At 38.2% G+C, this 26,277-nt stretch overlaps 4 protein-coding genes across 6 annotated transcripts; 3 read left to right on the top strand and 1 right to left on the bottom strand.

Annotated features, from left to right (window-relative positions):
• The first annotated feature begins 149 nt into the window (after positions 1 to 149).
• Positions 150 to 6,254, top strand: LOC147140645 (acyl-CoA-binding domain-containing protein 5-B-like). Of its 2 annotated transcripts, none has more exons than XM_086044217.1 (14): positions 150 to 280; positions 467 to 572; positions 839 to 962; positions 1,210 to 1,282; positions 2,216 to 2,360; positions 2,485 to 2,517; positions 2,779 to 2,946; positions 3,031 to 3,246; positions 3,929 to 4,020; positions 4,528 to 4,681; positions 4,816 to 5,012; positions 5,503 to 5,553; positions 5,646 to 5,761; positions 5,928 to 6,254. In XM_086044217.1, the coding sequence occupies exons 1-14, from the start codon at positions 278 to 280 to the stop codon at positions 5,929 to 5,931; spliced, it is 1,482 nt and encodes a 493-aa protein (XP_085900343.1). In that variant the 5' UTR covers positions 150 to 277; the 3' UTR covers positions 5,932 to 6,254. The 2 variants fall into 2 exon arrangements, with proteins under 2 accessions (XP_085900343.1, XP_085900344.1); XM_086044218.1 differs by having other exon boundaries at positions 222 to 280; positions 5,849 to 6,254.
• A 938-nt stretch (positions 6,255 to 7,192) lies between these two features.
• LOC147140646 (ATP-dependent zinc metalloprotease YME1L1-like) lies at positions 7,193 to 14,247 on the top strand. Of its 2 annotated transcripts, none has more exons than XM_086043830.1 (18): positions 7,193 to 7,329; positions 7,918 to 8,049; positions 8,136 to 8,328; positions 8,651 to 8,743; positions 8,926 to 9,035; positions 9,418 to 9,568; positions 9,859 to 9,942; positions 10,125 to 10,298; positions 10,416 to 10,568; positions 10,675 to 10,807; positions 11,516 to 11,578; positions 11,662 to 11,774; positions 11,869 to 12,024; positions 12,136 to 12,287; positions 12,385 to 12,511; positions 12,610 to 12,683; positions 12,785 to 12,871; positions 12,962 to 14,247. In XM_086043830.1, the coding sequence occupies exons 1-18, from the start codon at positions 7,297 to 7,299 to the stop codon at positions 13,103 to 13,105; spliced, it is 2,172 nt and encodes a 723-aa protein (XP_085899956.1). In that variant the 5' UTR covers positions 7,193 to 7,296; the 3' UTR covers positions 13,106 to 14,247. The 2 variants fall into 2 exon arrangements, with proteins under 2 accessions (XP_085899956.1, XP_085899957.1); XM_086043831.1 differs by having other exon boundaries at positions 8,148 to 8,328.
• A 65-nt stretch (positions 14,248 to 14,312) lies between these two features.
• Positions 14,313 to 19,339, bottom strand: ptchd3b (patched domain containing 3b). The gene is made up of 4 exons (XM_086043160.1): positions 18,626 to 19,339; positions 17,558 to 17,679; positions 17,273 to 17,418; positions 14,313 to 15,838 (listed from the first exon to the last, which is right to left on the bottom strand). Exons 1-4 carry the CDS (start codon positions 19,337 to 19,339, stop codon positions 14,313 to 14,315), a joined length of 2,508 nt encoding a protein of 835 aa, XP_085899286.1.
• A 1,405-nt stretch (positions 19,340 to 20,744) lies between these two features.
• LOC147140648 (ras-related protein Rab-18-like) lies at positions 20,745 to 26,005 on the top strand. Its single transcript, XM_086043944.1, has 7 exons — positions 20,745 to 20,957; positions 21,270 to 21,325; positions 21,413 to 21,474; positions 21,952 to 22,024; positions 22,253 to 22,371; positions 22,743 to 22,809; positions 24,766 to 26,005. Exons 1-7 carry the CDS (start codon positions 20,890 to 20,892, stop codon positions 24,936 to 24,938), a joined length of 618 nt encoding a protein of 205 aa, XP_085900070.1. The 5' UTR covers positions 20,745 to 20,889; the 3' UTR covers positions 24,939 to 26,005.
• Positions 26,006 to 26,277: the final 272 nt, after the last annotated feature.

Here is a 26,277-nt window from a genome sequence, read left to right on the forward strand (position 1 = left end):
AAATATGTAAAATAATAGGTTCCAAAAAGAGAATGTCTTGTCGATTGGACGAGCTAGTACGGCTGTCAAATAATTGCACTACATTTCCCACAAATGACTGGGGTTTAAATCCCCCTTTCCCAAAGCATTGTGGGAATTGAGGAACTTCCCAGACGCTCATCTGATTTCAAAAACTACATTTCCCGAAGTGATTGTACTGTACGTCTGCTCCTTGGAGTCGAGGTTCATTTTTAACCTTCGGCATTCTACAGATTTTCATTGTAAAGGATTACTTTTTATGGTGAGTTAAAAACAAGTCGCATACATTTTTTACGTGCTTTTTAGTTATCGATAAACTGAAAAAAATATGTATAAACAGGAGGTAGTGATTAGGGTTATATTCGGATTACATTTATTGACAAATGAGTCACTGCCATTTACCTTGGAGTTTTTGACATTATCTCCATCATGTATTTATTGTTGAAAGGTGAGGACTCCCGCGTTGACGGTCACCATGGCGCAGGAGGACCAACACACCCTGCAAGCTAAATTTGCTGCTGCGGTTAAAGTGATCTGGAGCTTGCCGAAAGAAGGTTGACCTATCTGTACACCGTGGGAAAGAATTGACAAAATGGCGTTATTTCTTTTTTATTTGGGTGAATTTGTACAACACAGAATGACATGATATAGTTGTTCATGTGTAAACTAGCAGTGTCGTTTCAGCTGACCTACATGCAGAATTTAAGGCTCACCTTCTGTTCATCAAGCTGATTAACTGAACAGTCAAGTCTAATAACACCCCTAGAAGCTCACATGTATTTAAAACCCATGTTCACAATGTTACACTTATCTCCCTCAGGTCCTTTCCAGCTGTCAGATGACATGATGCTGATGTTTTATAGTTACTACAAGCAAGCCACCATGGGGCCTTGCACCTTTACCAGACCAACTGGTTTCTGGGAGTCACATGAAAAAGACAAATGGTAAGCACTTTTCAAATGTGCCGTTTCAATTTACATGCATGCAGTAGTAAATATGTGACATATACAGTATATTATAGTGCCAACCTTCCATGAATGTGCCCTTCATTTGCACCAGAATGTGATTTGTTTTGCCTTCGGCCACTGTATGGCTTCCAAGAAAAAGTTCATAGGTACAACTCTCAGCTGGTTGATATTTGCCACCAATCCACCAGCATGTATTTTGTATTTTTGTATATTTTTTTGCCAGGGATGCATGGAGCTCTTTAGGAAACATGACGAAGGAAGAAGCCATGAAGAATTATGTTGAAAACATCCAGCTGGTAAACTTCTTGTTGTTTTCATGTTAATAAATTTGTATGGAACCAAAAAAACCAATAATAACAGTTTACCATTGCCTTAAATCACAAGTGTCAATTTGGCGGGCCCTCCACATCATTTAATGTCACCTGCAAAAACAAATCATTTGTGTCAACCTCATGGTTTTTGCAAAAACTACCAACATTGCAAATTGTCTTAAAAAACATTTTGTTACCAGGTCCTCTTTTAAAATAAAATGAGTAATAAAAAATGAACACTTAATTAGCTTCTGATTTGGAAGCTAGTTAAACACCAGTTTGTTTTGTATACATGAGGGGAACGTATATTTATCATAACTTCCCTCTGAGGGAAACCCTATGGAAGCCCATTACCGCCAGTAAAAAAATTTTTAAAAATCCGCCATTAAAAAAAAATTTTTTTTTTTTTTCTTTGGAAGAAGCCGATTCCGCTTCCATACATTCCCGCCAGTAATAAAAAGAACATTTCTTTGGAAGAAGCAAGCAGGCAAGCAAGCAAGTATAAATTAAGCAGGAGCCCGAGTGATGCTGGCACTTGTTCCCCACCAGTAGAAAAAAAACAACATTTTTTTTTAATTGCAGAAGCCCCGTTTCCGCCAATGGATTTTTTTTTTTATTTTATTTTTTTTTAGCAAAAGCCCCTTTCCACCAGTGGAGAAAAAAAGGGGGGTAGGACCGTAGGTATACCCACCTAGTGCGTGCAACCCTTTGCTTCAACGTAATGGGCTATATCGCATATAGGCCTATAAAACAAATCAATTTCCAATTTCTTATTAATGGCCAAGACGGTAGAATGTTGAGAGCTTACTGAAAAAAAAGTCGTGGTGGTCTAATACATTTATTAAGCACTGTATATTATTCTTATACGCTGTATAAGAATTATTAGTTACTAAAATTATTTCAATTGTACTATGCCAGATTTTGGAGACTATGCCAGTCTCAAATGAAGTCTCTGACTTGGTGCAGCAGCTTGGCAACTTTTACTTGGAAGAAGAGGAGGACGGCGGCGAAGAGAATGAGGTGGAGAGCAGACCTTTCACAAGGCCTTTTGCAAAGCAAGCAGGTATAAATTAAGCAGGAGCCCAAGTGATGCAAATAATTCTTTTAATTGTCTTAACTTCACATTATGTCCACTTAGTCTAATGACTTATTTTCTTAGAAAATATCTTTCTTTCTTTTATCTGTAGAGCTCGTCAGTCCAAAGAAACCCGAAATGGAAGGCAAGTATTTTAAGTATCATTACACTGTTATTGCACTTGTTGGCCTTTGTGTATTATTATAAGTAGTAGTATATTTCAAATAAATCGTATTTGGATAATAAGTAGAACAAAGCTGTTTTCCATAAAGTCAGTATTTTGGCTGACATTGCCACTGATATTTATGTAGAACCAACTCTGGAAGTCTGGAAATACATGTATGTGTCGATGCTTCTTCTAATTTGATGTAGATTTAATCACAAGTCTTTCTGTGTCGCTTTACAGGCTATGGAGATCTGTGGGATGATATACAAAACTTTCAAGAAGAAGAAAGTGTCATGAGTTCTGATGGCGAGGAGGAAAAAGAATGCCAGGAGGGTAGTGAATGTCTGACAAAAGATGAAATGAGTGAAGTAGACAATATAGAAGATGAAGACAAGACAGATGTAAAAGGTATTACCAGATTTGTATCTTAAAAAGGAAATACTTCCAGATTTTTTAGATGATTCGTGTGTTTGCTTTCCACTCTTGACACAGAGAGGAGCCCTGAGCCGAGGCTGCACACGCCACTGGACACCGGGTGGAGGTGTTACACCAGGGGGTCCAGCAGCAGCGTGGAACCTAGCATGTCCTCGCTGACCAACGGTACCCACAGCTCCCTCAATAGTGAGGTGGAGGAGGAAGAGCTGGCCGACTCCAAAGAACACGGCACATGCAACCCCATCTACATGGACTTTGATGGACACTTGATCGGTAACAAAGGGCATTTAAGATACCACTACAGACATAATTGAATAAAGGTTCATCATATTACGATACACTGGATGAACAAATAATTTTTCCCAAGTATTTTTTTATACAAGTCTTGCAGTACTGAACATACTTTTGATGGCTGATAGTTACGCTTGAAGTGACTTCAATATCCAATACAAGAGCTACAATTACTAAATATCCCAAATTTTGCCACACATACTGACTGATAACAATTCTCAGGTTTGACTGAGAGGTACTAATATAGCAATTATGCTAATTATGGTTGTTCCATTTAGCAGTGTAGAATTGCAGTGCATCATACTAAGAGCTGCTTCTTATAAATCTCTCGGATGTAGGCTACTACTATATAGCTAAATAAGGTAAATAAAATACTCGAACAATGCATCTGAGTATGTTGCAGCGCATCACTACACTACTTTAAAGTGCAATCACAAATGAATGCAAAAGCAAAACCTGCGACACAGCCCTTGTACTGTATCTACTGTAGATTGTACAAGTAGTCATGTATTGTATAGAGCCTTGAAGTACTAATCACAAGTGTTATGTTTGTTTTATCTTTGTTGCTTACTTTAATTGTTGTGTTGGTGTCTTACGGTTTCGGATTGATTATTGTTAATCAAATTGACAGAATATACTACAGTGTAGCATATTTATGTTTTAGATCACAGTGATGCTGTTAAGAAGAACTACCACTTGGCAGACTCTGATAATGAGGAATTCTGTGATTCAATGGATGATCAAGCTATGGAGAAGGTTTGTTCCACATTAAGGGATTATGTTCCACATTGTGGAACATTTGCACAATTTATTTTTATTCAGAAAATTAGTTCAATAGAATGTTCCCCGCAGCTGTGAACAGACTGTTTCACAGCTGCATTTGTAACACATAATAAGCATTAAATTACATTTTATGTGCATCTAGATAAACTAAAACATCCACACAATCGGAATAGTTTTAAATTGTATCACCAGCTTTTTGGAGACATCCTGCCTTAAATCGTTTTTTTTTTATTCCTTGGCTTTTAACACAGCTTGATTTTCTGGGTCGGTACTTGTTTTAATGTCTTATTTGTTTGGATTGTTTTAACTTTATTGTTTTACTCTAATGATAAGTCGTACATGTGGATGTAGTGTATGTTTCTCAGTTTGGTTATGTTCAATTTATATTTATGTGCAGCACTTCATTTCAAGTGCATTTTTTGAAGTGTTCTATAAATACAAGTGAGTTGAGATGACATTATGTCATGTTCCTCCAACAAGATTCTGTCTACATCTCAAATCCGGTTTGGTGGATCAACATCTGCTTTGGGGAAGGAGCAAGATCTTTGGTTTGAGAGCTCCTCCGCCCTTAAAACAGAAGACTGTTCACTCGCAGTCAATTCCTACCATAAAGAGGCTGACAAATGCGTTAGAGGTAAATACAATATAAGTAAATGACCTACACCGTAACTGTAGCACATTCTTAAGCTAAATACAATACTTAAAGGGCATCATATAGCAAGTTTGCACACAAAAGCTTTGGATGTCATTTTCTTCTTTATATTTCAGAGTCTCCGTCACCAAAGAGCAGCTCTCAACTGTGGTTGCGTACATGTGAGAGTGTGTCACAGTGCACAACACGCCACAGCACTGCTTCTTGGGGGAACGTCAATGAGCAAATAGGTGGAGCTCTTTTGAGATTGCAGGATGACATGACTGCTGTGCTGCATCGGCTGCACACTTTAGAGGGTCTCACTGTGGCACAGGTAAAGCTTTGGGTCTTTCAAAAAACATGTACTATAGATTATTCTGGCTCCAAAGTAAATGACAAACCATTCGTACTATTGCCTTGTTATAAGGGTGAACCTTGATAAAGCAGTGTGGTTTAGTTTATTGAACTAAGTTTATCTTCTTAATAATCACAGCATATGTTATTCACAGTAAATGGTGTCACAAGAAGCAACAACTAAAAAAAAAAAAAAAAAAAACTATGAATAATGATCAGTATTAAGAATGAGCATCCTTATCAGAGAGGTGATAACTGACAATATAGTGTGGTTGTTATTTGTAGTGGTGTAGAAATTAACACATTGTATTACTGCACAATGTCAATCAAAATTGAGCATTTTTATCATGAATTTTTTTTTGTTTGAGTTTTTGTCTTTGGTCTCAATAGACAGTGCATATGTCCAACTGGTATATATGTGTATACAGTATATTTTTTACCTGTACCTTTCTCTCTTTTACCATTTCAAGTCAAAATCATCATTATCAAAGTGTGCAGATGATCTACCTGTAGCACAAAAGGTATTTAACACACTCTTTGCATTCAATAAGATGTGGACAGTTCATGGAATCACTGGGACGATTTGATAGTATTTGTTTCTGTTTCTCTACAGTTTTTGACACCATCTTGGTGGCCATTTGACCATTCTCCAATTACCATGGTGATGACAGCACTTTGGCCTGTAATTGCATATAGTCTGGTCCAGTTTTATTCACAGCGAAAGAGACGGTAAGCGAGATAGTGATTTTAATACAGTATGTCTTGGTCTTTTCTTTTTACTACACAGCATTGTATAAGTGTGTTTCCTTGTTCCAGGAAAATCACTTGAATAAATCCTTGTACTGAAACATCATGACCCCTGGGTGAAATAGCTGCACTCTTCTTTGTCTGACAGATGAAGCATCATGGAGAAACTTTAACTAGAAAGGCGAATGATTGAAAAGGTCAAGATTTAAAAATGTTGTCAGCGCTTGACGATTGGCCCCGATAACGTGTTTTATACTGTCGCAAAGGATTTTTTTTTTCTATAGGATCATTGGTTATCTATTTGTTTTTTATTTTTTTCATCCATCGATCAAGCCATCCATCCATCATCCATCGGGCCGCGGAGGCAGCAGCTTCAGCAGGGAAGAACAGGCGTTCCCAGGCCAACAACAGGGAGACATAGTCTCTCCAGCATGTCCTGGGTCGTCTTTGGGGCCTCTTTATTTATTCATATTTCATATCTCTAAAAAAAAAAATATACACTAACACATTTGTAAACTACTTGTGTATATTAGATTTCGCAATAGTTGTGCTCAATTGAAGAATGTAAAGACAATCTACATTTAGCAATTTACATCTTATTGTATTACCAATTGCATAGTAGTAGTCAACAAGTACAGATGCCTCAATTATATTCTGCTTATGAGTCATGGTTTCACGCTGGTACTGTAACATTTGGAATTTGGGGGGCTGTGGTCACCAGTGTGGTTTGTCATGGCTGTGGCAGAGGACTATTTTCACTGACTGTATAAAATTCTGAACATTCAAATAATAAAGTGAAACTATTGAAAAATGTGTGCCGGTACTTTTTTTTAATCTAATGTAAAACATCCATGTACTGCACATTTTAGTTGAAGCTAAAATTAGAGTCTCTCCAGTACTAGAACAGATGGATTTAAATTGTCGCTCAGGCCTGTAGCCTTTGAGTATGGAGTTTGAATGCTCTTTCATGCACTCTCGCTGGCAACCTTACTGTCTAAAAGGTTAATTTTAGACTTCGACTATAAGTGTGAATGTGACTGAATAGTTGTAAATTTCAGTGAGTCACTATTGAGAATGGCTATTTATACCTGTTAATGATCAATGTAATTGTTTTTTGGATACAGTTTTTTTTATATACAGTTTTATTTTGTGTATACTGCCTGGCCAGTTTACTGTACTGTACTGCACGAAACTGAACTTTTCTATTTTTATTTATTTCAAACAAATGTATAAAATATAATAACTCCTTCCACATGTGGTTATATGCATGTTCATCTGCACATCATAAAAAACAACACCAAAAATATAACGATATCAGGTGACCTGAGGAGAAAGGCGGATACAAAGGTTACGAAAAGGGGCGGTAGCCTACCCGGGATACAAAACAATGTTACAAATCACGTCACATCCGGATCTCATGCTAGCTGTCGCGCTTGCAAAAGTTAAAGTGACAGCTTAGGACAAATACGTGTGAAGAGAAGTCATTTCTATGGTTTCACTGTCGTTGTTGTCTTAAAATGCTTTCTTTGTCAACGGCTGTTCAACCACAGGTAAAAACACATTGGTGGTTTGTCACTCTAATAATAACAGAGTGCTTTTTTTCCCCTTAGAAGTTCAGCCTGTTACATAGCTAACCTTTACTATAGCTTTCAATATTTCTACTGCGTAGCAGCTTTTAGTGTTATTGAAAAAATATTGCATAAAATATTACACTTAAAATGCGCCAATTTCGTGACGTCCGTGATTATTGTGCGGTCTCCTGAAGAGAGCCAGATGCTAGTTTACTGAATTAACGCAAGCACATTTGACTATGCAAAGCCTTTTGAGCATTTTGAGCCGTGCGTGTGATAAACATCGGAATACTGCGTGAAAATCATCAAATTGAATATGAGGCGACAGAGGAGAATCCACTTTACATCATTTCTTAAAATAGACACGCAAAACTATTTTTTCAATTTTTTTGAAAACGGATGTATTTTTCAGCCTAATTCATATTCCACAAATGCAACATAAATCACAATACCGTGTTTAGAGTAGTAGGGCCGCATCGAACATATTGTAATGACATTTTTTGACTTGACTTCCCACTTTAATGCTCAAATGTTAAAACTTTCTTTTTTTATTTTTTTAAATGGCAGGTGACTGTTCCCCTGAGTCACCTCCTCAATGTTTTCCACTCTCTGAAGAGCTCAGTTGGAAGCAGCAGCACCTTCAACAAATCAAGACTACCTAATGAGCATGCCTGTCAGGCCGAATTACATTACCCTGAGGTAATCACTTTGATTCCCAATGATACAGTTTTGGCTAACACTGATACTACCTGCAATAATGTTAAGAAACACATTTATAATGGAAGTTATGTGTACAGCCCCTGTGGAACCTTCGGGACCTTGGCCTTTCTGATCTGGGAATGCGGCAGCTGAATGAGTTGGCAATTAGGGTGTTACCACGTTTGGATTTCGAGGAAGCACCAGCCCCTATAGTGGGTAGTCGGACAATCTGGCAAACGTCCCACCTTTCCACGCACTCTTTTTTTGTAAACAAGCATGGTGAGTTTTGGTAGCATTATCTTGGAGTAGACCTACCACTGTTCACATCGTTCCTCATAATAAGAATATTGTGGAATTATATTTTTGTCGCTCAAATATGTAGTATATAATTCAACTCTATTGTACTGTAATGATTAAAGAACTGGCAAAAATACTTTATAAATCAAAATAACTGTTTTGCAAGTAGTCTTCCAATACTGGGTCTGATGTACTAAATGCACATAGACATTTTAATCTTAACTCTTTTCCATAAGTTAAGATCACAGAAACACAGTGTTAAAGTGAAATGCCTGTTACTAATTTGACCTGTCCTTCTTACTAGGGTTTTCTCGTCTTCGAATGTCCGCTCCAGTTTATTCCAGGCAGAGGCCCTCTCCCCTTCAGTCAGTCTGCACAGAGCTGCAACACTGTTCAGGTGACACACATTAGATCACGTACTTAACATTCACTGCCAGCCGAGGTAAAATATTGGACCTTTGACTTCTATCGCCGTCAATGGCAGTGAATGAGTGAAGATGTTGCTGCTAAATGGCACAGTGTGATCTCTTAACCCCAAACAGGAAAATGGTGTGAAATTATATATTTTTATTTTCAAAGTGTGGATCCAGCACAGAGGCTTTAAAACATTAAGGAGCAAAACCAAAAGACTGCAGTCAGCTATTGAACGGCCAGTGGAATCCGAAGGGTTCCCTCCATCTTTCATGAAGGTAAAATGCTACTTAGGTCTGTCTTTTTACTAACGATATACTTTTCCATTTCAGAACTGAAATTGTCTCATTAATATGAGATGCAGTTAATTTTGTTTGTATGTTGGAAGCGTGTCGCTCTTTTGTACCTCGCATTTTACACGAAAAACTTGAAATTCAGGTTTAACTTATTCTCCAACACAGCCAGTAGAAAAATACAAAATAAATATTGAGTAAAATTAACTCAGTGTCCCTATAATAGCAACCATCATCTACTTTATTGCCTGCTATTGCCTATATTATCTGCTTATTTTTAGTTGCATGCAAGTGAAGTCAACTTGTATGTAAGGGCCAGTAAATGTGACTTAAGTATTATTTAGTTTTAAAAATCAAATTCTAACAGGGCTTCCTGACACGAGACAAGGGGATTGATATGGAAAGTCTTGACAGTCTAACGAAAAGTGGGAACATACCCGATGGACAGCAGGATGCTTTTAAGAGGGGCTTCGCTGAGGGTTTCCTGAAAGCCCAAACACTGACGCAACGCACGCAAGGTAAGTTAGAACTGATGAATTACATTTCCCTTTGTGGGCAGAATTGTCACTTTCATGAATAATGACACAGGCTGCCTCACTTGTCCAGTTTCTGCCAGAAATGCATAATCATACATACCATGGATCGAATTATCTGTTTGCATGAGGTTTCCTTGCTATGTGAAGGCACACACAGACGTTTTGACGTCTCGTTTTCTTGGATTCTGTGTGGCAGGCACAGGAAAATAATTGCCTGTGCCAGTGTTTCAGAAACTGTCTTTATGAATGGCTTTATGCATCCAACTGTTTAGACTCCGTGAGAAGGAATCGGCTCATCTTGTTGGTGTTGCTTCTAGTTGGGCTCTATGGCATCTCAAAGATCCCCTTCATATCAGGTAAAAAGTCTCTCGCTTTTCAACTCATCTGATTACTTAAAGAAGTAATCATTTATTTTCCAATACAACTGTTAACTACAGTAATTATTATGCAACATATCAACCTTAAAAATATCCTCCAAGTGAACTGAAAAACCACTACTTGTCGTGCAGTGTGATTTCGAACTTACCATTTTTCTCAGTGCGGTTCCGAACCACAACAGGCCTGGACTCCTCAGTGGATCCTGTCCAGATGAAAAATGTGACATTTGAGCATGTCAAAGGCGTTGACGAAGCAAAAAATGAGCTGCAGGAAGTGGTCGAGTTTCTGAAGAACCCCCAGAAGTTCACAACTCTGGGGGGAAAATTGCCAAAAGGTCAGAAAAAATCAATTGTCCAACATAATAGTGTCACAAATCATTCAATCATGTGCTTTGGGATTATTTATGTATTCCCCTTGTTTTCTTTCTTAATTTTTCTAAATAACTCTTTAGGTGTCCTTCTGGTGGGCCCACCAGGGACCGGAAAGACTTTACTGGCCAGAGCCGTGGCAGGAGAAGCAGATGTCCCATTCTACTATGCCTCTGGGTCAGAGTTTGATGAGATGTTTGTCGGAGTTGGAGCCAGCCGCATCAGGAATCTTTTCAGTATGTCTTTTATCAGTATTTGTCAAGCAATTTCCACTTTTAATTGCGTTGAAAAAAACACAGTCATTCACACTGAATGTTGACTGTTCTTGCTGGTCTTGTCTAGGGGAGGCAAAAGCTAACGCTCCCTGCGTTATCTTTATTGATGAACTGGACAGTGTGGGTGGTAAAAGGATCGAATCTCCCATGCATCCTTATTCCAGACAGACCATCAATCAACTGCTTGCTGAGATGGATGGGTAATCGCTTGAATGATCATGTATTCATGTTAATGGGAGTTAAATATTTAACTCCCATTAACATGAATACAATTTTATTCAAGGGAAAGTCAACTCAAATATATATTTCTCAAGAATATGTTCTATACAGGCCCACCTGTTTTCTGAAACTGAGCCGTGATTGGTCTCTACCTGAGCCCTGAGCATTCATGATGTCATTTTCAGTCTACAGAAGTGACAAAATGGATGCTCCCTGAGAGGGCTAAAAAGGGGTGGATTTTGCTGCTTAACTCATATTCCACAAACGCAATATTAATCAGAATGCCGTGTTTCAACTAGTGAGCCTGCATAGAACATATCCTTGAAAAAAACATGTTAGTGTTGATTTCCCACTTTAATGTACCAATTATATATTTTATTTAAAAATAAAATAGATTATGTTCAGTGGGGAAAATGCTGTTTTCATTTACCCAAATATTTACAAAATATATTTTAGAGCTATAATTTTAATACCATGATACTGTGATATATTTGCTCACAGTTATCAGAATCTATTATTGGCCCATTCCTACTGTGGAATACTGTTGTCAAGATTTGTTTCTCTTTTTTTTATGGGATTAACTAGCCAAAGATAAAAATTCAGAAGAGCATTAAAATCACATGTAGTCTTCACCACAGTGACCTAATTGTATAGACATTTTCATGAAGTATTTCGTTTTTATGTCGAAGGTTCAAACCAAATGAAGGAGTCATCATAATCGGAGCCACCAACTTCCCAGAGGCTTTAGATAAGTATGTTTACATTCAGTACATGCACATAAATGTGTCAACTGTCCTGCAGAAAGGAACTATAACCCGATGATGTTTTTCTTCAGCGCTCTGATCCGCCCGGGGCGATTTGACATGCAGGTGACCGTCCCCAAACCAGATGTGAAAGGACGAACCGAGATTCTCAATTGGTACCTTAGAAAGATTAAAGTGGATCCAGGTGTGACATGAACATCAGCAGATCTTTATATCACTGCATGCGGGTGCAATCATTGGAATGCGTGTGTAGATTAACCAGTATAATTCTCTTGCAGCCATTGAGGCAAAAATTATTGCACGGGGCACTGTGGGATTCTCTGGTGCTGACTTGGAAAATCTGGTCAACCAGGCTGCCCTGAAGGCAGCAGTAGATGGTAAAGATATGGTCACCATGAAGGAGCTGGAGTTTGCCAAGGACAAAATTCTCATGGGTGAGTTTATTGGTGTCTACAACGTGGCTTCTTACGATATAAGACCCCATTTCTCGCCCATGGCACCTTTTGCTTGTTTGTCTTCTTTTCCTGAACTTTTTATCCTTTAAGGCCCCGAGAGAAGGAGTGCTGAAATCGACAAGAAGAACAAAATCATCACAGCTTACCATGAATCCGGCCATGCTATTGTGGCTTATTACACCAAAGACGCCATGCCCATTAACAAAGCCACTATCATGCCAAGGGGCCCCAGTCTGGGACATGTAAGTAAACCAAATACTAGTATGCTTCAACACATATGCTCTGCAAAAAAAGAAATACATAAATAAAAAAGTCATTACCTCACCATCATCTTTGCAGGTGTCAATGCTGCCAGAGAACGATCGCTGGAGTGAGACACGCTCCCAGTTGCTGGCTCAGATGGATGTCAGCATGGGAGGGCGAGTCGCTGAGGAGATCATATTTGGTCATGAGTACATCACAACAGGTTTGAATATGAAACAATCAAATTAATGCAAGAATCGCACAGGGGATGACGTTGTGATCAAGAAAGTTCTCTCTCATTTGGTGTCTTTTCCTCTCTAGGAGCATCAAGTGACTTTGATAGTGCCACCAAGATTGCTAAGATGATGGTGACAAGATTTGGAATGTGCGAAAAGGTGAGCTTATATGGAAGAAACACCTAAATGTTAGGACTGTTTTATTTATTCGTGATGTGTGTTGTAGCATGTATTTTCATTTCTTCTCATCTGCAACACAGTTAGGTGTGATGACTTACACAAACATGACAGAACAAAGTCCAGAGACTCAAGCGGCTGTGGAACATGAAATCAGAGTTTTACTGAGGGTCTGTACTACTGTTTTAAGACAGCTGATTAAAACAGGATCAGAATGTCCTTCTACCTTTGCTAAATTGACATGATTTTGTCTTGACCAGGATTCTTACGAGCGAGCCAAAGCCCTCTTGATGTCTCATGCCAAAGAGCACAAGCACCTTGCTGATGCACTGCTCTTGTATGAGACGCTGGATGCCAAAGAGATCCAGCTGGTCTTGGAGGGAAAGACCCTGGAGACCAGATGAAAGCAGCCAGGCGAACACAACGAAGCGGGGTGCTGGTTTGGGATTTTCTAAGGAATCAGGGCTTGTGGAAAAGAGCTGTGAATCTGTGTTAGAAAATCTTAGCGCTTAAATGCTCATTTAATTTAATGCATAAGTGTGGTAAAGTTTAAACTTGTGCAGACATAATGAATCGTATCTGCTGGATGTGCTTAAACCTCGTAGACACACTGAGTCATCATGCTAGCAGAATAGTTAATACAGGTTGTGAATATTGCTCGGGACACTCAGTTGGTACATGAATGTAAATATTCATCACAATCATAAAAAGCTGCTAGCTGTGATTATCTTGTAAATTACTGGTTGAGAATTATTTAAGTTCAGCTGCATGTGCATTTAACGTTAGCATCGGGAGCCAATCCTCTTAATTCTTGACTCGTACTGTACGTCTGTTATCTACTTGTTTCTATTCCTCCATGTCTGATTGGCTAAACTTCTGTCTACCGCTCAACTAGTGTTTCTGTTTAAGTTTTCAATTTGGTGGCCTTTGGGGGAATGTACTGTATGTAAGGGTTGTCTTTTATGAAACCAAAATGTGTCCTGACACTTTTAAAGTGAACCATACCTGTACATGTGTGTCAAGATGTGACAAACTGGCTACTGAGTGGTAAGAAACAGCAACTGTGTATGTGTATGTAGTGCACTACACTGTTTTGTTTGTAAGTTAGTAATTACTGGTACTTGGAAAAATACTCCTTTTTGCTGATTGTGCATTGGGAACAAAACGAACCTATAACCAATAACACATATTCTGCATGGCAAAAGGAAGGCTTTTTTTGTTGTTTTTAGTAGCAACCAATCTTATTAACCTTTTACTGCCCATTTCTAGCTTATTACAAAATTGATTCATTTGGGAAGAAGCTATGGTTTAACATATCAATTTTAGTTTTATTTGTAATTTGACATTTTATTTTTGGTGCATTTGTCATTTGCCCTTTACCCATGCATAGCTGTATATAAGAGTGGGATCTAATAGGAGGGTTGTAAATAGCTGTATATTTATTGAAAAAACAAGCACACCAAAAACATCAATGTGCAAGCTGCTTTTGATTGCCTAAACTCCTGGAATGGAAATTAAGTGGACACAATAAAACAAAACCCCAGAATTAAGAAATCTTTTTGCTGACATAAAGCACACAGTACTGAAATTTAGAGCATATGTATCTTTCTCTCACATGCACCAATTTCTGCTGTTCCAGAAAATTGTTAGAAACACAGGAATAAACATCAAACCATGAAGTGCACCAAATGTAATCACTAGGAACACAATCTTGAAGAATGTTCTAAACAGATAACTACCAGATAAAGACAGCACCGCCACTCCTAAAATAGTCGACAAAGCTCCTTGCATGATTGGATAACCTAAATGGGACAAAGCATCCATGGCTTTCTCATTGGCGTCGCACTTGGGGCTGGAGGCAAATGCATAAGAAATATGTGCAGAGAAATCCACAGAGAAACCGATGCACATGACCAGGTTGATCATAGAAATAGAGTCCAGATTTACACCCCACAGAGACATGAAGCCGGTCACACCAACAATGACTGAGCAGATTGCGAACGCCACCCAAACAGAACAGAATGGACTGGGGATCAGGAAGATTGAGATGAGCAGCATCACGAACACAGCTACCAGGATGGTTTGAATGGTGTTGTCTAAAATAACAGTGTATTGGTCCAAATAAATGAAAGCAGGGTGGTACACGAGAAGCTCCACTGGGCACTCTTTTGCTTTTTCCCTGAGTCCAGTCATCACTTCATTTGTTGAGGTTTTGTTAAGCGTTTGAATGAAAAATCGTGACGCCTGAATGTCTTTTTTGCATGAAGTCCAGTTAATATCCAGACTGAATTCATTCCTCAGTTGTAGATAAACAGAAAGGCCGGATTGGAAAGCCTCCTGAGATCCTATGCTAAGATTGTTGACATTTGCATGCTGCACAAAAGACCAAAACCATCCAAAAGTACCGTTTACATAGTCCAACTTTTCAAAATTGGAAATACATCCTAGGAAACGCTTACGTTCTTCTTCATTCCAGTATGGAAATGGCTGTTTCACTGCCACCATGACAGTATAGCTGTATTCAGAAAAATACTCAACAAGATTGCCATAATAGCTACGAATATAAGAGTCATCCAGAGCCAGATTCCTAATATCCAATCCTTTCTTTAAGATACAGCAACCATATATGCTAACAGCAAGATAAACCGCATAGATGACAACTACGCATGCTTTAATGTATTTGTGGGTCAAAAAGGGCCCATAGAAACGCTCAAACATTCGACTCATTAACGCAGGTTCCTCTCTTTGTGTGATTCGATCATAGCTCCCTCCAGCACAGCAGATATGGGAGCATTTTGATGATGAGGATGGTGAGTCTTCTGGGATTCTGGCACAGGTCAACCAGTGTTTGTTCCCCGCTTCCCGGTATCCATTAAGAGCCATGCAAGCCCCGAGGAATGTAAGGTTGTAAAGGTAGCCGAAGCAAATTGAAATGGCAGCGTAGAGGCAGAAGGAGCGGACCGAGCCGAAGGGTGAGTTGTGTCCCAGGAAGAGAGCCAGAGCGTCTGTCAGGGTGGTGATGGTGACGGAGATGGCAGAGTCCCTGTAGGTGTCAGCCAGACGATTGGGAACGCTGTCCATGACGCGGGTCCTCTGCCAGCAGGAGGTCATGATGAACATATCATCAAGTCCAACACCTAGAGGACAAATTGAATTCAGTCACTTCAATCACTTTTGCATTTTCCAACCCACAAACTCTAATTACGTCTAAAGATTGTTTTGTTGTTCAGTGTACCATTTTGTCACTTCTGTCAACTGAAACAACCGATCACGGCTCACCTGTTTTCTGAAGCTGAGCTATGATTGGTCGTTACCTGAGCCCTGAGCAACTGTGATGTCAGTTTCAGTCCACAGAAGTGACAAAATGGCTGTGCCCCTGAGATGGCTAAAAACATGTGGATTTTGCTGCTTAACTCATATTCCAGAGTCAGAATACCATGTTTAGATTAGTGAAAGTGCATAGAACATACAGTATTATTGCATGAGTTTTTTGGGGTTGACGTCCCCTTTGAAGGAAAGAGAATCATACTCAGTACCCCTACCCGAGTAGGCATCAAATGGCTCAGTGAGTCCTATTCAGTGCTCAGCCACTGTTTCCCCCTTAGGTGTTTCTTTTCAGATTGAGGTCACTTAAGATTTAGACCTCTGGAGTCAAAACAAAGACATACTGTCTTCTTTATTTCAAGGACTTTTTTTTTTTTTATCCATTTCACATAGTAAAATATATTAGTCAATTTTATTTTCTACATTTCTGAGCAGTTTTAGTTAAGTACAGTATGTTTACCACAATAGTCACTGATAGTGTAGTGGTAAACACGCCCGATTTGTGTGCGGGCAGCGTGGGGTCAATTCCCGCTCAGTGGTGGTGTCTGTGTGTGTGCCCTGCTAATAGGGTTGCGTCAGGAAGGGCATCCGGTGTAAAATGCTCTGCCAATTCATTGATGCGAATTGAGCGTGCACTTGATTCGCTGTGGTGACCCCTGAGGGGAAAAGCCGAAAGGATAACAACAACAGTATGTTTACCACAAACCTCACCATCGTATTTCTTAGTCATAATGTTCTGTGAGTGTAATAATCAAATATTCACACTGGAGAGACTTATGGTCTTTCATGTCAACATATTATTAACCAGCCATTCATCAATTCAAATAATTCACATTCACAAAATACTGTACTAAACAACATGTAGGCCTATAGTTTGTACTGTACTATGAAATGAATACATCTTTGGGAGACTGATAAAAGCTTGACTCTAAGTGTACAAATAAGCTTCAGATTGTTTTTTTTTTGTGCTTATTGACCTGTCTGAAGTGGCCAGGGAATAAAAAAAACTTCAGTAGAAGATTTCTAACCAGCAATAAATGAATGCAATAGATAGTGACATTAACATGTAAACTATTTAAACTGTCTGACAAACCAGTACATACTGTATACAAATCAAACCCCATTGTTGTAAAACCAAAATCAACACCAACAGTGGACATAAAGACAACAGGAACATATTTTAATTTTAATGAACGCAAAATGTATGTCCGTGATAAGTACTAAATTCCGCATTCAAGTGTACTTACCTAATATCATAAAAGGAACAGAGGCAACTGTAATGACAAAAGGTTGGCCCAGCAGCAGTAGCGCACCAAAACCACTAAGCACCGCAAGACCTGGCGTGAGCACGCCACAGATGGCCACCCACACCTTTGTCCGGACATTGTCCAACCTAATGAAATCAAATTATACATTTTAAAGAAGTTTAGTTCTTTAGTGTAAACCATTTTGCTTGTGTGTTAAGTCAAGCGGCCCAAGTTTCTGGATCTGCTTCCAATATGTTCATAAATCTCATTAGTTGTTTTACTGACCTCCAGCATGATAGAACAGAAAACGTGTTGGCAATGGCGTAGGTGATGGAGAATAAACTGATCACCGACGATGACGATTTCTCAAATTCCCACTGCATCGACATCGAGGTGGAGTATGTTAGCTATAGAGGGAAGACATACACAGTACATTAGCCAGGTTCTGTTCTGTGAAAGAGTCCGATATGTTCAGGTATGCATACACCCCCACTTACACAAATGAAATGAAACAAGATGTGGTGTAAATTTATGGAATTGTCTTGATGCGGAAATCAAAGCCGCCAGAAATTGGGTGCTATTTTATGAAAAAAATCACTTTTTGCATAAATATGCAGAGGGAGAAGTAAAAAAAAAATAAAAAATTTAAAACAGCAGCTTGTAGCAACCTGCTTTTCACGTTGTCTTGTTTCATCATCATCAATATTATTTGTATGACCATAAATGGGACCATAAAAAGGAAAAAATGATGTTGTAACCAACTTTTCAGTTGTATTTTGTTTTATCATTAATAACTGTGCGACCTGTTTTGCAGTTGCATTCTGTTTCAACATTAATAATTGTACGACCATAAATGAAAGATGTATCCAGCAACCTGCTTCTCAGTTTCATCCAAGAAATGTATGAACAAGATGGAAAATCAACATGACTGACGTAAACATTGAAATTAGATTGTGTATGAATAAAAATTGTGTTATTATTTTTGTAAACCACTATTGGTATACAGTATATGCAATTTAGTATTGTCCTTAATTTGGTGATCGAAGGTTAGGATATTTATAAGTTATTTGAACTTCAACCAACTTTTTGTTTTAAACATGATGCTCAAATAAAACAAAACCAAAAAAAGCTCTCGTGCTGTATCAAAGATTCCGCTTTTACAAAGAAAATAATGCTTAACTTTGACATTTTTGAGGGGCATACTGCACCACACCAAGATGTGTTCCTTAAAGGGTTGCTAAATCAATTCTTCTCCGAGTGTCATTATTATCTTTGCAAACATGGAACTCTAATGCAGCTCTTTCTGTATATTGGCTATCATTTGTCTCTGCAGGTGTTCCTAATGTTGTTTACCTGACTAGATGATTCATTTGAGAGCAAGTTGATGAAACCTTCCAACCACAGGTCTATTTTTCTTTTGTCATCCTCTTGTAGATAGTAACGGAGCTGAATGGCTTTTGCACTTTCAACGAGTGAGCTCTGCACTTTCAAACGAACACCACCTAAACTTGGATGCAAGGGAACATCCCTCGAACCAGTGTGATACCAAGGATATGTCAGGTTGACATTGTCTATGTTAGTAGCGTTGTATCTGATGATTTCGAGAATATTGTTAGAGTTACAGGAGCCCATCACTTTAGCACAAACGTCCATATATTCAAACGAGTGGTTGTCAAAGCGCGCAGCAATTCTTCTAATTCTGAAGTCCAGGTCCAAGATGTCCTGAAGTGCCTCCACTGTCAGAATATTCTTGTCACTCGTTGCAGTGACTGATGCATATTGGCCATTTGTGCTGAGTCTTAACGGTGAAAACATGGAATCATTTCCTGCAAATGTCTCCTGGATGTATTTCCTGTCCGCCTTGGCTTGGCCGTCAACAGGAGTGAACTGCTCCTCAATGTTGTTGGACAGCCTCTCCTCGAGAAAATAAAACCCACTCCCCAAAGCTGCCGAGACAACAAGTGGAGCAATGAGGAACCACCAAGGATGCGATCCAATAAAAGCTCCCATTATCCCAAAACATGTGCGCAAAGGTCTCTCGATGCAGTTAGTGTGGCACTCGGCCATGGCTGCTGACCTGTTAGATTTCTAGCCTATAGTATAGAGCTGCGCAAACTCCCTACTAGTTGTATTTATGGTGCATCAGACTCTTAGTGGGTGCTTTGTACTGTGAGATTTGCATGATAACAGGGTTGAACTACTTTGAAATCAATAATAGTGGGAAAAGGTTGGGGGGGGGCAGTTCAGTCAAAGTGGCAATTGAGGAGTAATGGTAGGTGTGGTATGGCTCAGTGAGTCTCCTCAATGCTTGCTACTGTCACTGGTTTAGCCCTCAGGTCTTTCCTTTTCACTGCTTGATGTTAAGGCCTCTTGAGTTATGCAAGAGCTCAGGGCAAACACAATGACCAAGTGTGCTAAGTGTACCACTAGTGGTATGGGGAAGAAAAAAAAACACTGAATCAAATACAAATAAAGGTTACTGCATTTAAAAAGATGCGATATAATATAATATATAATAATATAATAAATTACAGTGAAGAACAATGCTTGTAAACATTTTAAAATGCAACATTTTTTGCTTTTTAACTATAGGTAAATACAGTTTTGTATACTGTAGTTTTGGGTGTATATACTGCATAAAGTATTACTGTATCACTATACACCACTGTGAATAATATTGCACTTCCCACTTCCCATCTATATATTTGTGAGTCCTGACGGAACAGCTAACATAAGTTAGCAGTGGGTGCACAAAATTGATGTTATAATGTTTAAAATGCAAAGATGTAATTTTAATGACTGCTAATAAGTTTGCATAAAATGTTGCTTAAAATTAACAAAATAGCAATAATACAACAACAAAGACATGAATCAGTACTTCTACTTTTAGCAGTGTACTTGCTTTTCTAATTGAGTACACAACGTGAGTACGTTTGCCATCTTGCATGTCTGGTACTCTCTGCATTTGAGTAAACAAATTAAGAAATAGGCTGCCTATGCTCTCTTTTTATTGATACTTTCAAACATTTACAAACGTAATTGTTGTATAACAAAGTGAAAATATCAATGTAATGCAACATAAACACATAAAAAGCCTAAATAGAAGAAAAATGAAATAAAAAATAATAATAAAATAAAAATGTAAGGCACGATAAACATTCATTCGAGCTCAACCGGAGGTAATTCACGAAGGAACTGTAATGTAAAAACATTTTTTTTTTTTTTTTGTAATTTCAAGTGAAACTCAGCAAGGAATACCTGAAAATTTAGATGAGATTTGGATATCGTTATTATGTGCAAATAAAACTTGCCAAGTAACAACATAAGATTGATGACAAAGGACAACGATCATTGATTATTTACTAAACTTTTAATAATATATTTTACAGTCATTGCAATAGTAGCCTATGCTGAATTTTGACTTGTCATTATTTTAGGAACGTTACAACATGTTAACATGTGATCGACGATTATCAGTGACGTCAGACGTAAACGTTGGCCGGAAGTTGTGCACGCTATCAACAGCTACACACGGGAATTACTAAACACAAAACCATACTGTACATTGTTTTTAAAAGCGTAGCAAATTGCCTGACTAACTAAAGTTGCATCGGAATATGGATGACGACGTACTGACAACTCTGAAACTGCTGATAATAGGCGAAAGTGGAGTGGGGAAGTCCAGGTTTGTTTTGCCCTGAGCTAGCTTGCTAGCTTAGCCTGTTAAGTCTGTTGACATGACTTTATTAGCACTGTTTTTCCGTTTCGACAGCCACGTAACGGTATATGTTTTTCGAGTTAATTTAACTTTGTCAGTTGTGTTGTTACGTTGTCATCATATCAAAACATGTATTATGTCAACTTTTCACTGCGTGTTTATTTTAGCTGATGCCCCTCACTGTTATCTACAGCCACTGAGTTGGAATGTACTGTTACATAAAACGTTTAACGGGTTGTGTATGTTCGTTGTATGTACTTGCATATTCTGTTCTAACAGCCTTCTCCTGAGATTCACAGAAGACACATTTGATCCAGAGCAGTCAGCTACAATAGGTATACGTCACACACAAGTACTTGATCAGGTTCATAACTGACTCGTCTAAAACCCTTTTGTTCCTTTTCTGTTGCACACCGAATAAGGTGTGGATTTCAAAGTGAAAACACTGGCCATCGATGGGAATCAAGCAAAACTCGCCATATGGGTAAGACGGATCATTTTATTGACATCTTTTTATTTAAATATGGCTTCTTGAAAAACATGATGCAGTGCAATATCTGTCCACTCGGTTGCGACATTGCACAGAGCAGTTCACAAATTATGGAGCAAGTCTTGCATCACTTAGAGAAGGGAGATGGAATATACTTGATATGACTTTTGGAGAGGGCTACAATATTTCATCAGCGCTACAGGGGGCCCACGTAGGACTGCATACTTCATAGCCAGATGTATGACAAAAATGCCATTTTAAATACAACATACAAACAACAAACTGACAAAATTTACACGACACAGTTTTTTTAAAAATTATTATTATTGAAACGAAGTCTTAATGTATATTAACACTGAACTGCATATATAGAAAATCCATTCTTCAACAACAAAAGTTTTGAAGCAAACAAAAAATAACCACATTTTAATATTTTTTCTGCCATTTTCTTACCTTTCCCTGTTCCGATAGGACACAGCTGGACAAGAAAGGTTTCGTACGCTAACACCCAGCTACTATCGAGGCGCCCAGGGAGTCATACTTGGTAAGTGTTTTTTTTTTTTCTATCACACTCCAGTAATCCAGTGTGCCACCATTTCTTTTCTTTTCTTTTTTTTTCTGGTTTCAAAAATTGTATTGCTGTATAATTCTTTTTGTATAGCTAGAATACTGCCATTTGATTATATATGACTTGTAATATTGGAAATGTCAGTAAATGTGCAGATTTAATGTCATGAATTGTTTCTATTCATTATTTCTTTTGGGTTGACAGTATATGACGTTACAAAGCGTGACACCTTCACAAAGCTGGAAAACTGGCTGAATGAACTGGAAACCTACACAACTCGCAATGATATTGTAAAAATGCTTGTAGGCAACAAGATTGATAGGGTGAGTCCAAAGAGGATTTGTTTCTACAGTTGTTAAGATTCTTCTTTTTAGGAATATGACAGCACATTTGTTTAGGACATTTCACCATGAAAGATTCCGTCGTTGTGAAATCTATACTAAAAAGAATGTTGTGTTGAATTAAGTCAATTTTATTTCGTCAAGTGGTGGCACAAAATAAAATGATCTGGATCCAGATATTTTTAAGTAGATGTATATATGCTCTATTAAATGTGGGTCCCAATGATTTTATTTCGTGCAATCACTTGACAAAATAAAATGAAGTAAATTCAACATTTTTTCCAGTGTTTACACATGTAAAAAAATGGATATTATGGTGGGAATTATGTTGATTCCTCGTTTTTGATTTCTAGGATGACCATGAAGTGGACAGAAATGAAGGCCTAAAGTTTGCGAGAAAGCACACAATGCTTTTTATTGGTAAGTGTCCATGTTGGAGTTCAGTTGTAGGTTAAGCAATTAATCGAAATGTAATCATGATTTCTATCTTGGCTTCTCACGATCTTGAAAACAATATGATGGAAGAGAAAGGATTCATGTGCCCAACGGTGGGCTGTGTGTGCAAGTTTCTGCTTTTGTAAAGTAACTTGAATGCACCATGTTGCTTGTGTAGCAAGCATGTAGCTTATGTAATTGTGCTCTCCCTGAGCGTGCTTCAAACAATTTAACCCGCTAGTTGGAGTTTACTGTAAAACTAAACACATAACAAAAAGAATTACACACATTGTATATTTAAATGCAAGACATGCTTCATTTTAAAAACATCACCAGTAATAATCTTAAAGTCAAAATTAAATCCCTTTGGCATTTTTATGGAAAAATTAGCATCGATTTTGGGAGTGCTAGTCCTTCAAATAACGAATATGCACACACTAACGCTGTAGGAACACATATAGACACATTATATAACAATACTCAAAGGCACATAATCGTCCCAATCGGTGAAAAAGAAGTTAGATTAATGGAGCGTAATCACAACTTTCTTCTTCTACACTTCTTATGTAAGTGTGCACTCTGTGCATCTAGGGCACCACACTGCCCCAAAAAGGCTAATGCTCGCATAGCAGAAACAGAGTATTGCTTTTTATGATTATTGTTTTTTTAATTGCTATTATTTTAGTATATTCTTATTTTACCTTGTTACAAATTAATTGTATTTGTTGTTCTTTTAATTTATGTTTAAAGTAGAGTTTTCAAGGATATTTGTTATCATACCAACACACATTTCCACATGATATGACACAAACTACGATACCAGAGGCTCCAGGTGAGCCCAGTAACTCCCACAACTTGCGAAAATAAAAATAGAACAACAAAATAAGATGAAATAAATATGATAAAGAGATAAGGGCAATGGCATTGTTTGGCCTATTGTAGGGGGGCTGAAGCCCACAGATCTAATCTGTGGACTTTAAACCTTTACACAGTATTATCAGTCTTCATTAGCTGCTTGTGAAATGTTGTGCTCACGGTATGGATTTGTTTACATCGTGTACATACCATGGTGGCTAAACCCCCTCTGTCCATAAAACCTAGTGACACCTCTGGATAGAGGAGATTGTTATTCACTGTTTGATTGTGTGCAAATATGCAGCAAAGGTGCGGCTGCAGCAGAATGGAAGTGCGAGTGGCTTAAAATTTCACATGATATTTATAAGGTGATTTTGTACTTGACAAAAACAATAGTGTTCAAGAATCAAGTGTTCAACTTACAGGGCTGAATGGGCATGAGGGTATGGTAGTTTTGAGTACAGTAGTTGAGTTTTGAAAATGAATGAATAATCATTTCATTAATTGTGATTTCAATATCAATATATGTATATATTTTTTTCCCCATAATCACCCGGCCCTAGATATACACTTGAAAAAAAGCTTGCGTATCACTCAGCAAGTCATGCTTTTGATTTTATGCCGCTTTGATCTTTTGGTTGGCTGCAGCCTGTCCAGATCATTTGCATTATGATTAGCATCTAGATAGGCTTTAAATGTTGTTACTTTAAATGCATGTCTGCACGCTTTCCTGAATTTCTAATTCTTATATCCAAACTTGCCCTCTCTGGCAAATTAGGTTAACGTTACTTTGGAGTTTCCATTTTAGTGCAGCAACATTAATGAGTGGCTTTGGGGCAAGCCAGGCAAGAATTATGTCGATTTGATCCACTGTGAGCCCACTGCTCTGCACTACTTATGTTTCCTAAATTGAGTCATCATGTCTTTTTTTTTTTTTTTTAAATCATTGCTAGCATTCCTTAAATGTCGCTATCATTAAAACATGTTTATCAAAGAAATAGTTTCCGCTGTTTTTTTTTTACTTTAATTTATATTAAAGACTTTGGTAGGTGTTTTTTTTTCATGGTAACTTTCCTTTTTGTTCAGAGGCAAGTGCAAAGACCAAAGACGGTGTCCAGTGTGCCTTTGAGGAGCTTGTAGAGAAGATCCTACAAACTCCGGGGCTTTGGGAGAGCGAAAGCCAGGGCCAGACGCTGCGCCTGGGGAATCAAGAGCAAGGCGGCGGAAGGGCATGTGGAGGATACTGCTCCATACCTTGATAGTGGACAAAACAAACAAAAAAAGCTTGATAGAAATGACTACAGTCCAGAACCAGAAAGGAGATGAATAACATGAGTTGGTAAACGAGAGAGCGGGGATGGACACTTTGCACATGACACTTCTTTCTGTTTATATGAATGGATCGGGTAAAATAAGCCTTATGGTCCCGTAAGTGTAGAGTTTGAATTAAATGTATGCTCGGGTGAAACGCGCATAGTGTCACCATACAACAATGAATGTGAGAGTGAAGCTGAAAATTTGAACCGATATTTAGGTAACATGGCTGATCCTGACCTGATCCTCTGTATGTAGCAGCATTTAATGTGGGGGGTGGATAACCTTCTTTTACCCTCTGGCCATGAAAAACTTTCATCTTTTACCATAACACTGTGCATACAGTACTTACATACTTTTTACTGTTAACCCAGTTAATGGTAGTTTAATGGCCTTATTCATTAAATTATTGGTATCAGAATGTCATGATCCACCCTTCTTAGTACGATGCAGAATCGTCCGACTAGTTGATCATCTTGGTCTTTAAAAAGTTTGTGGAACCATCCCCCCATATCATTTTTGCCATATGGACCTCGTGTTGAAAGAAATGTATTAACCAATTGCATTGACCAGTAACTGCATTATCACAAATGCGTAGCTTACTGTTTTCTTATTCATTATGTTGGCCAGTTTGCCATTTCATTATTTCATTTGATTTTACTGTTTGAGTGCATTGTGGTCCATATTTAGTCTTCAAGGTGATGGTTTCAGACATGATGGAAGATCATTCCCAAGCACTTTCTGTGCTGCAGTGTGAAGATTTGTTGTGCTGTTGCTATTTGTCAACTTGTTTTCATGCCCCCCACCAATTTATCTTTATCCCTTTCTGCGAATGTTTTCAATCAAATTTCGCAATGCAGAATGTCACAAACAATGAATCCTGCCTTAACAATGGATGCCATTCTCTGTGTTTTCAGTATTGTTAAAATTGGCCTGTTTCAAACAGAAATAAATGACATTTGGGGTGCAGTCATTCTGATATATAAATAAAATTGTATTGTATGAACTATTATTTTGTTGTCATGTAGTTGTAACGTAGTTTCCATCTGCTTTCAAGGGCCTAATGAAGAGCAGGTGTGACAGAGAGCGGGGTGCCTTTCTATCGGCAACTCGGTTGATGAATTGATGAAAAAACGTGAGTGTGCAAATATTCTCAGTACAAAATGTAAAAAAAAAACAACCAAAAGTAGGTCGTGAGTGGAAAGATCTTGCTAATGAGCTTAGCTTTAGTCAAATAACTGCAGCGGTTGATGTGTGATTACAAGCTTATGTTTGGTGTCAGGA

The sequence above is a fragment of the Filicampus tigris genome, chromosome 10 (genome assembly GCF_054856515.1).
Source record: "Filicampus tigris isolate MCC_2025a chromosome 10, RoL_Ftig_1.0, whole genome shotgun sequence".
Taxonomy (NCBI): Eukaryota; Metazoa; Chordata; class Actinopteri; order Syngnathiformes; family Syngnathidae; genus Filicampus; species Filicampus tigris.